This window comes from Scylla paramamosain, chromosome 35, assembly GCF_035594125.1.
Source record: "Scylla paramamosain isolate STU-SP2022 chromosome 35, ASM3559412v1, whole genome shotgun sequence".
Classification (NCBI taxonomy): domain Eukaryota; kingdom Metazoa; phylum Arthropoda; class Malacostraca; order Decapoda; family Portunidae; genus Scylla; species Scylla paramamosain.
Genome location: NC_087185.1, coordinates 7,857,501 through 7,867,500, shown reverse-complemented (window position 1 = coordinate 7,867,500; position 10,000 = coordinate 7,857,501). Strand labels below are relative to the sequence as shown.

The following is a 10,000-nucleotide window of genomic DNA, read 5'->3' as shown; positions in this document are numbered from 1 at the left end:
AGGTTAGGTTAGGTTAGGTTAGGTTAGGTTAGGTTAGGATAGTTTAGGTTAGGTTAGGTTAGGATAGGTTAGGTTAGGATAGTTTAGGTTAGATTAGGTTAGGTTAGGATAGGTTAGGTTAGGTTAGGTTAGGTTAGGATATTTTAGGTTAGGTTAGGTTAGGTTAGGATAGGTTAGGTTAGAATAGTTTAGGTTAGGTTAAGCTAGGTTAGGTTAGGATAGGTTAGGTTAGGATAGTTTAGGTTAGGTTAGGCTAGGTTAGGTTAGGATAGATTAGGTTAGGATAGTTTAGGTTAGGTTAGGTTAGGTTAGGTTAGGTTAGGTTAGGATAGGTTAGGATAGTTTAGGTTAGGTTAGCTTAGGTTAGTATAGGTTAGGTTAGGTTAGGTTAGGTTAGGTTAGGTTAGATTGTGCTATATTTACCCTTCATTTATTTTTATGTACTTCTTATTTCCTTCAGACCTCATTTCATCTTTATTACATCTCTGGTTCTTCATTTCCTGCCTCTTACCACTTACTAAGTTCCTTTTCCTACCTTCTTTTCTTTTTTCTTGCTTCCCTCTTTCTAACCTCCATTTTCCTTCCGTCTTCTTCGTCTTACTCCTTATTTTCCTGTTTTTATTTCTTCTCCTCCTCCTTCTGCTCCTCCTTGGTAGCATCTTTACCACCATCTTCATCCATTCTCCTTCCTTCGCCCCTCTTTTACTCTCTCCTCCTTTCCCTCTCAGTCTTTTATTTTCTCAGCACTTTTTTCTTTATTCAACGCTCATGCCTTCACTCTCCATCTTCCTTCTTTTTCGCTTTTTTTTTTTGTTTTTGCACCGTTTCCCTCTCTCTCTCTCTCTCTCTCTCTCTCTCTCTCTCTCTCTCTCTCTCTCTCTCTCTCTCTCTCTCTCTCTCTCTCTCTCTCTCTCTCTCTCTCTCTCTCTCTCTCTCTAGATCTCCTTATCCTCCCTCCCTCCGTCCTCTAGATCTCCTTATCCCCTTTCCCTTCCCTCCCTCCTTCTCCCTCCCCTAGATCTCTCGTTTCATAAAGGGAGAGAAACTAATTTATGACAACATCCTGCCATTTGTCCTCTTTTTTTCCCTCTCCTTTCCCTCTTTTTTTATATTTCTCTTCTTTTTTTTTATGTGCAAGGATTTATTTTCGTCCTCTCCCCCCATCCCTCTCTCTCTCTCTCTCTCTCTCTCTCTCTCTCTCTCTCTCTCTCTCTCTCTCTCTCTCTCTCTCTCTCTCTCTCTCTCTCTCTCTCTCTCTCTCTCTCTCTCTCTTATTGTGACGTCTCTTTTTTTTTTAAGGGTTTAAGTTTTAATGTGCAATCACGTTCCTTAAGAGGAGGAGGAGGAGGAGGAGGAGGAGGAGGAGGAGGAGGAGGAGGAGGAGGAGGAGGAGGAGGAGGAGGAGTAGGAGAAAGAGAAGGAGGAGGAGGAGGAAGCGGAAGAGGAACAGGAGAAAGAGGAGAAGGAGGACGAGGAGAAGGAGGAGGAGGAGGAAGAGGAGTGAGAAGAGAAAGAAGAGGAGAGAAAATGCAACAGAAAAATAAAACAGAAAAGCTGGAACGAAAAGAACGGAATAGAAATAAATATGAGAGAGAGAGAGAGAGAGAGAGAGAGAGAGAGAGAGAGAGAGAGAGAGAGAGAGAGAGAGAGAGAGAGAGAGAGAGAGAGAGAGAGAGAGAGAGAGAGAGTACATCTTATTTTAATGATATGGCTGAGCGTTTTGGTACACTCACTTTAACTCGATTTGTAAACTTCGACATCATTTTAAAAGCCTCCTCCTCCTCCTCTTCTTCCTCCTCCTCCTCCTCCTCCTCGTCCTCCTCCTCCTCCTCCTCCTCCTCCTCCTCCTCCTCCTCCTCCTCCTCCTCCTCCTCCTCCTCCTCCTCCTCTGTTGACACTTACATTTCCTATGGGGACTTTTTCTCTTCCTTAAAACGAGTCGAGGGTAACGATTTAAAATTCTTATGTACCTTGTTATTTTTCCCCCGTTGATTCCTGTTTGTTAGTGGGTTTTTCCCCTTCTTTTGTGTTTCCCCCCTGTTCCTTTCTTTTTTTCTTCTATGGGTCTTATTTGTTGGTGTGTTTTAGTCTCCCCAATATTTTTTTTTGTTCTATACCTCTCTTGTCTTCCGCTTTTTCTTTTTTTTTCTTTTTTCTTATAAAATCTGTTTGTTTACGTGGTTGATCCCTTTTTTTCTTTCCGAATCTCTTCTTTTTTTCCCTTTTCCTTTCTGAATCTCTTCCTCTTTTCCTTTTCATGTTTGTTAGTATGTTTTCAACCTCTTTTCTTTTTTCTCCCATCACCCCTCCATTTCCTCCTTTTCCTCCTCCTCCTCCTCTTTCGAGCCTGTTTGTTAGTATGATTTATCTCCTTTTCCTCTCCCTCTCTCCATCCCTCTTCCCCTCCCTCTTCCCCTCCCAGTACCTTTAACTACATCAGTATCCATTTGTATCTAAGAGAAGTAATCGCAGTCCTGTCGTTTTTTTGTCTGTTTCTCCCTTTCCCCCTTTCTATGCCTCTATCGCTCCCTCTGTTTCTACCTGCGTCACTCCATCTACCTGTAATTTAAAGGTGCTGTGTTTTATCGGCTAGTGGCTATTTCCAGTCCAGTTTACCTTCCAAACACGAGCGTCCGGTACAAAGGTTGCAATTTATTTAAAGGCTGAATTTCACCACCACACGAACTACAGGAGAGAGAGAGAGAGAGAGAGAGAGAGAGAGAGAGAGAGAGAGAGAGAGAGAGAGAGAGAGAGAGAGAGAGAGAGAGAGAGAGAGAGAGAGAGAGAGAGATATCCTTGCAACATAGCAGAAAGAAAAAACAAAGGGCATAATATATAGATTAAATACAGATACACGCTTTCTAACAACAAATATAATCCGGATGAGACTCAAAATGCACAGACTAATGTTCACTTTACCCTTAATAAAATAACATTAGAAAATACAATACCAATGAACCTTTAAACCCTGAGCCTACATTTGAGAGAGAGAGAGAGAGAGAGAGAGAGAGAGAGAGAGAGAGAGAGAGAGAGAGAGAGAGAGAGAGAGAGAGAGAGAGAGAGAGAGAGAGAGAGAAGGAAAGGAAGGAAGGGAGAGAGGAAGGGGGATGAAAGAAAGAAAAGAAGGTAGGAAGGAAGAAAGATAGTCGGGAAGAAAGGATTAATTAACAGAGAGAGAGAGAGAGAGAGAGAGAGAGAGAGAGAGAGAGAGAGAGAGAGAGAGAGAGAGAGAGAGAGAGAGAGAGAGAGAGAGAGAGAGAGAGAGAGTAAGGAATAAAGGAAAAAGAGAAGGTAGAAAAGAAGTTGAAAAGAAGGCAAAGGGGAAAAAAGAACAAAGATACGGAGAAGAAAAGGAAAGAAGAAAAGAAAGACGGAAAGGAAATTAGCTGGGAAGGAGTGAAGAAGAAAAACGAGAGAGAGAGAGAGAGAGAGAGAGAGAGAGAGAGAGAGAGAGAGAGAGAGAGAGAGAGAGAGAGAGAGAGAGAGAGAGAGAGAGAGAGAGTTGCTGCCAATAAAATGAAAATGCAAGTAACTGTTTCACATTTGTTCAAGAAAAAGGAGAGGAGTAAAGGGTATAAAGGAAATTAATGGGAATACAAATGGTCTTGAGTACGCATAAAAATTCCGTTAAGGAGAGTAAGAAAGAGAGAGAAAAGCAGAGTGAAAGAAAGTGTGGATTTGTGGACAAGCGCTGGGCAGGAAAGAAAATACAAATAAAACCAATATTACTGCTGCTGCTGCTACTCTTGCAACAACAACAACAACAACAACAACAGCAACAACAACAACAACAACAACAACAACAACTACAACGACAACAACAACTACTACTACTATTACTACTACTACTGATAATAATAATTTATGATAATAAGAAAGACTGAAATTAAGAGTATGTTCTGAGACAAGAATCGATAAAAGGTGAATCAATGGAAAAATTAATTCTTCTCTCTCTCTCTCTCTCTCTCTCTCTCTCTCTCTCTCTCTCTCTCTCTCTCTCTCTCTCTCTCTCTCTCTCTCTCTCTCTCTCTCTCTCTCCAGCCTCAAGGTAACCACACGCCTTAATAAAAAAAATAGAAAAAAAGCGAAAAAAAGACAAACAAACAAACAAAACTGCCTGGAGGATATTTTCGTTCAACATCGAGACCATGAATTCCGGTGCTTCATTGTTTCGGTTCATGTATCGCTCGTTTTGTTCGAAGCTTCGGATGGAAAAGGAAACAAAAGAAAGAGGATGAAATGAGCACTGGAAATGGTTCTTGTTAATGGCAGATGGAAATACGGGTTCTCTCTCTCTCTCTCTCTCTCTCTCTCTCTCTCTCTCTCTCTCTCTCTCTCTCTCTCTCTCTCTCTCTCTCTCTGTGTGTGTGTGTGTGTGTGTGTGTTTGTTGGAGGGGAAAATACATGTATGGACTGATGTTTTTCATTTCAACTTTTTTTTCCTGTTTTTTTTTTTTTTTGCTAATGTTTGTATGTGAATTTGAATTGTGTTCGTGTTATTTTTCTTATTGTTGTTGTTGTTGTTGTTGTTGTTGTTGTTGTTGTTGTTGTTTGATTTTATATGTATTCAAGTATCTTTTTTAACATTCTTCGATCCCATTATGATATTACCTATTTAGTGGTTTAACTATGTATCATTTTGTCAAGTTCAGATGAGGACAGATAAGGAAGTCGAGACAAAGACAGAAAAGATAATGGGATGGTTAATGAAAGGAAGGAGACGCGGTAAGTTTGTATGGTGAGGTGATGGTGTTAGTGGGGTGTAATGGGGGGGGTGTTGGGGTGTTGAAGGTACTCACGTGTTGCTTGGAAGGGGTGTTGGATGGGGCATGAGGTGTGTTTTTCTTCTGTGGGGAGAGAAAAGAGCTTAGGGGTGATGAGGGAGGAGCGGGGCAGGTATTTTTTTTTCCCGGGAAGGGGAGGAAACTATGTAATAAGTGTTGTATGAGGAGAGTGTGAGTGTTATCTTTCTGAGAGGAGAAGGAGGAAGAGGAGGAGGAGGAACAATGATCGAGTAATAAAAAATGCAAAAGAGGAGGAATATTAAAAAGAATGAGGGGAGTGTACAGAAAGAAAGGCAGAGCAGGAAGAATACGGAAAAGAGAAAGATAAGAACGAGGATCTGTATTAAGAAACACAAGTATATAATGAAGATCGGCCAAGGAGGTGGAAGATGAAGAGGAGGAGGGGGAGGAGGAGTAGAAGAAGAAGAAGAAGAAGAAGAAGAAGAAGAAGAAGAAGAAGAAGAAGATGAAGAAGAAGAAGAAGGGAGTATATGGCCAAGGAAAAACATGTTGGAAGTTTAGACAAATGATTCTGTTTATAATTTATTCACTTGCAAAAATCACAAAATTCACACACACACCCACAAACACACACACACACAACCACAAACACACACAAACACCCACAAACACGCACACACACACACACACACACACACACACACACACACACACACACACACACACACACACACACACACACACACACACACACACACACACACACCACCAGATTACAGAACATTATAGAACAGCACTCAACAGCGGTGTTATGGGATACTAGTACAGGAAATATTGGCATTACCTTACTATCGCTACTGGAGCATAGTAGAGAAAACATTACCAACTGAATGATACTAGAAAAAAAAAAAAAACATTGCCTTATATCATTACGAGTTTAAGAGTATCAGTATTCTCGTGTTAATCATTACCTAGTCTGCTCTGATGGCGTGGCTTTTAACCTTTCACTGCTTTCATTGCTATTTAAACACTCTGAGACATTTCATTTATTCATCGACCATACCACAACATTATATAGACTTTGCTGTACATATTCTTCAAGTTCCTTTATTGTGAATCCTTGTGCAAATTTATGCGGTGCTCTTAATGGTGCAAATTGTTCATCTCGCAGTGAAGGGGTTAAAAGAGTGACTGACTACTAATAAACACAGGTACTTTATATTAGTGGGGTTATGTGAGTCCTAGTGGCCGCGTATTTGTTCATGATTACCTGGCAGACCTGACGGTGTGGAGTTTGAAAGGGTTTGATCGCTTAATTAATCACCTCCATTTAGCGTGACGATTACAGGTGAACCAAACCGTATTTTTGGGACCGCTTTTATTGGTGGTAGGTAAATTTTCCTTCCTGGATACGTTATTCCATTAGATTAGACCGTAACTGTGTTGTGTAATTTAACGATGGAATGATTGCGCTAATGGCCGCCCCTATTACTTCCATTACATCACGGGGAGCACTTGTTTGGTACGTTTTAATTCCCCGCAGTCGTTCCTGTGTGTGATTACAGGGATTTCCATTGTTTTGGCTGCCACCTACAACTACCACCATAAATAAATAGATAGATAAATAAATAAATAAATAAATAAATAAATAAATGAATGAATAAATAACGAAATAAAGAAAAAAAAACAACAAAAAAACTAAATTCTTGAAATAAGTAAGCGCATATAGCTAAATAACTAACTAATTAACTGGCTGATTAAGCAGCTGCATAAATAAATAAATTAAAAAGGAAAAGAGAGCAAGAAAGAAATTTATATATATAAAATAAATAAATGAATACGAGAATAAATAAATAAATAAATAAATAAATAAATAAAAAAATATAAATGAATAAATAAATAAATAAATAAATGATATGGCTGCAGTATATTCATTCATAATTGCCGAAGTCAGTGGCGTGTAATATTTTTAAAGCTTTTCCATGGTTTCGTAGTGCAGCGTGAACTAAAGCATAATACAGTAACATAAACATAGCCACATGAATTCTATCTCCGTACTATATTTATAATTACCGAAATCACTGAGCTGTTATATTTTTGCAGGTTTTATTTTCCTATACTAGGCCACGGTAAACCAAAACATATAATTTCCACTTAATTTTTCACTTTTAATAATCTACAATAACTTAGCCTGGAAATGCGTCTCACTGGCATCAGGTGTGGTGTTCCAGCTTTCCAGACCGCCAAGAGTGAATACTGGGCTGTGGTCTTGGTTCCATTGGTTCCATTGGTTCCAGCCTCGTATAGTTATCACTCTCAGTATAATTAAATATGACAAATTTCTGTATCATGTAACGCATTTTCATAACATTTTTTTCGTGATTTTGTTTAAGAAAATATATAATGCTGAAAGTCATATCAGAGAGAGAGAGAGAGAGAGAGAGAGAGAGAGAGAGAGAGAGAGAGAGAGAGAGAGAGAGAGAGAGAGAGAGAGAGAGAGAGAGAGAGAGAGAGAGAGAGAGAGATAAATGTCACCCTTTTTCACTGTCTTGTGATCGTATCTCATTAACTGATTGACTAAGAGAGAGAGAGAGAGAGAGAGAGAGAGAGAGAGAGAGAGAGAGAGAGAGAGAGAGAGAGAGAGAGAGAGAGAGAGAGAGAGAGAGAGAGAGAGAGAGAATGTGTGTGTGTGTGTGTGTGTGTGTGTGTGTGTGTGTGTGTGTGTGTGTGTGTGTGTGTGTGTGTGTGTGTGTGTGTGTGTGTGTGTTGTAACGCAGCTTTGCTCGCACTCTGAAAGATCAGCCCCGCTACACCTGCTGCTCAAGGCGTGGCGGCGGCTAACTCTATTACCTGAAGGAGGCGATGAAGAACAGGAGGAAGGAGGGCGGAGGGAGGACAGGGAAGGGCTTGGTTACTTGCTTCAAACAGGTTGCTGCAAGTGGTACATATGAAGCGTTTAGTGAGGCTAATGGCTCCCTCTTCTCCTCTTTCCTTCTGCCTCCTTTACCTGCTTCATCGTGCGTTCCTCCTCTTTCCTCATGCCCTCCTGCTATCTTTCCTCCTTCCCCATTTCTCTCATTCCTTCATTGTTCTCCTGTCTTCCGTGTTCTTTCATCCTTCCCTCCATATTTCCTCTTTTGTCCTTTCTCTTCTTTCTACATATGCCTTTTCACCTTCTTTGTTCTCCTCTTTTCCGTGTTCTTCCATCCCTCCCTCTACTTTTCCTCTTTTCACTTTCCCTTTATTCTCCTTTCCCTTCTCTCGCCTTCCTTCTTTTTCCTCTTCTCTTCCATGTTCCTCAATTCATCCCGCTATTTTTCCTCTTTTTCCCCTTCATTTTTTTCCTCTTTCCCTCCTCCCACTTTCTTTCTTTGTTCTCTTCTCTTCCGTGTTCTTCCATCCCTTCCTCAACTTTTCCTCTTTCGCCTTTCCCCTTCCCTTCTTACTCCTTCCCTGCTTTTACCTTCCTTCTTCTTTGTTCTCTTCTTTTCCTTGTTCTTCCATCTCTTCTGCTACTTTTTTCTTTTTTCCCCTTCCCTTCTTTCTCCGCTCCTACTTTCCCCTTTCTTTTTTGTTCTCTTCCTTGCTTCTTCCTGTCACTTTTCCTCTTTTCCACTTCCTTCTTCACTTCTAATTCTCTCCTCTCCCATTTTTTTTTCTCTCCTGCTGTTTCCTTCTTTCTTCCCCCTCATCTTGCTTCGATTTTCTCTCCATTTCCTCATTGTTCCTATTTTCGTACCTTCCTTCCTTTACCTTCTTTTTTGCACCCATTCCCTCACGCTCTTGTTATCGTTCCTTCGTCCTCTCCTCTGTCTGTCCCCTCCCTCCTGGCCACTCCCCGCCCCCCCACCTCTCCCCTCGCCGGGATAACGAGTGTGATGAGTCTTGTGATACTCGGTGATACTCTCATTAACACGGCCGCCCCTGGGAGATGCTGGGTTTAGGGGAGAATTCTGATAATGGTGAAGCGTCTATCGGCCCCTGACTCATTCTTAGCCTCCCTGGACCTGTTGAAGGGGTAAGGAAGCTGCCACACTTAGCTTGTTTATTTTGCACTCAGGAAATTCATTTGCTAGGAATCGTTAATGTTCTTTTTTGTTTGCTTTGTTATTTCGCTTCGATGTAATTTTTATTTATTTATTTATTCATATTGTAGTTTTGTTCATTTTGCACTCTGGAAATTGATTTGCTGGGAAACATTATTATTTTTTTTTGTCTAGTGTGGTATTTTAGTTCAATGCAATATTTATTTATTTATTTATTTTATTAATCTTCTACTCAAAAAAAAAAATATTTGCTAGGAAACATTATTTATTTTGTCTGCTATTTTGGTTCGATTTTTTTTTTTTTCATCAGAATTCAGAACTTTTTGGTCCGCTTTGGCGTTTCGCTCCAATAGCGTGATTTTTTTTTTTTTTTTTTTAATTAAAGAGAGTCTTGAAATTCTTCCGTGATTTGGTATAATTTTTCATTTGATAAAGAAGCTTTGGTACTGTATGTGTATAAAAATGTCTTCGGGGAAATCCTGCCGCGTTTCATTTGCTACTCACACTGATGAGTCTTTGTACATATATGAAGTTCTTTGATCATTCTTTATTACATTTTAGCTCCAGGCCAGTAAGAGGATATTTGTGATATTAATAAATCTGAAATAATTGTTTGAGGCAGCTAATGGTTCAGTTTCAGTGTGATGAAACAGCCTTGTCGTACTGTTTGTTATCCCTCGTAATCCTTTGTGTAAGACTGAGTGTCGTCTTTCTGCACATAGTGGGCGGTTCCAGCATCTGTTTCTGATGTGTTGTTCTTTGTAGTTTCGAATCCCAAGTTGTGCTTAATCGTGAAACTCTATGTACAGTTGTGGTCAGAAGTCCAATAACATGCAGCACTGGCTTCCACTATGTCGAGTCTATGAACTTAAGTCCTCTGATCTAAGAACGTACCAGTGTCAAGTTTTGTAGGTGTCTTTCAAGAGATCAGAGGACTTAGAATTCAGAGAGAGGACGCAAAACACAAGGATGTAAGTGCAGAATATAACCTGAATTCAGATCACAACCCAAATTCATATTCTTGTAAGAAATCTTAATTACTTACTGATTAGTCCTGCATCTTAAACCGCGTCTGTTCATGCGAGAAACCTTCCCTTAAACACAAGACTTCAAGAAAGGTTTGCTTAATTGGCTTCCAGATTTCCAAGCCGCTAAAGGCAACACGATTAGCTGCTTAATGAGAAACGGTCACCTGTGTGGCGCCAGGAA

General features: G+C 40.2%; 1 protein-coding gene across 4 annotated transcripts in view; it reads right to left on the bottom strand.

The window, feature by feature from the left end:
* Positions 1–10,000, bottom strand: part of LOC135090619 (uncharacterized) — a 169,048-nt gene that overhangs the window by 126,993 nt on the left and 32,055 nt on the right. For 3 of the 4 annotated variants that reach the window (XM_063987533.1, XM_063987532.1, XM_063987534.1), the window contains exon 2: positions 4,800–4,847. The exons of the other annotated variant lie outside the window; for it this stretch is intronic. In XM_063987533.1, the coding sequence (XP_063843603.1) occupies positions 4,800–4,847 (48 nt within the window). The remainder of the gene's footprint in view (positions 1–4,799; positions 4,848–10,000) is intronic. 4 annotated transcript variants of the gene reach the window in all.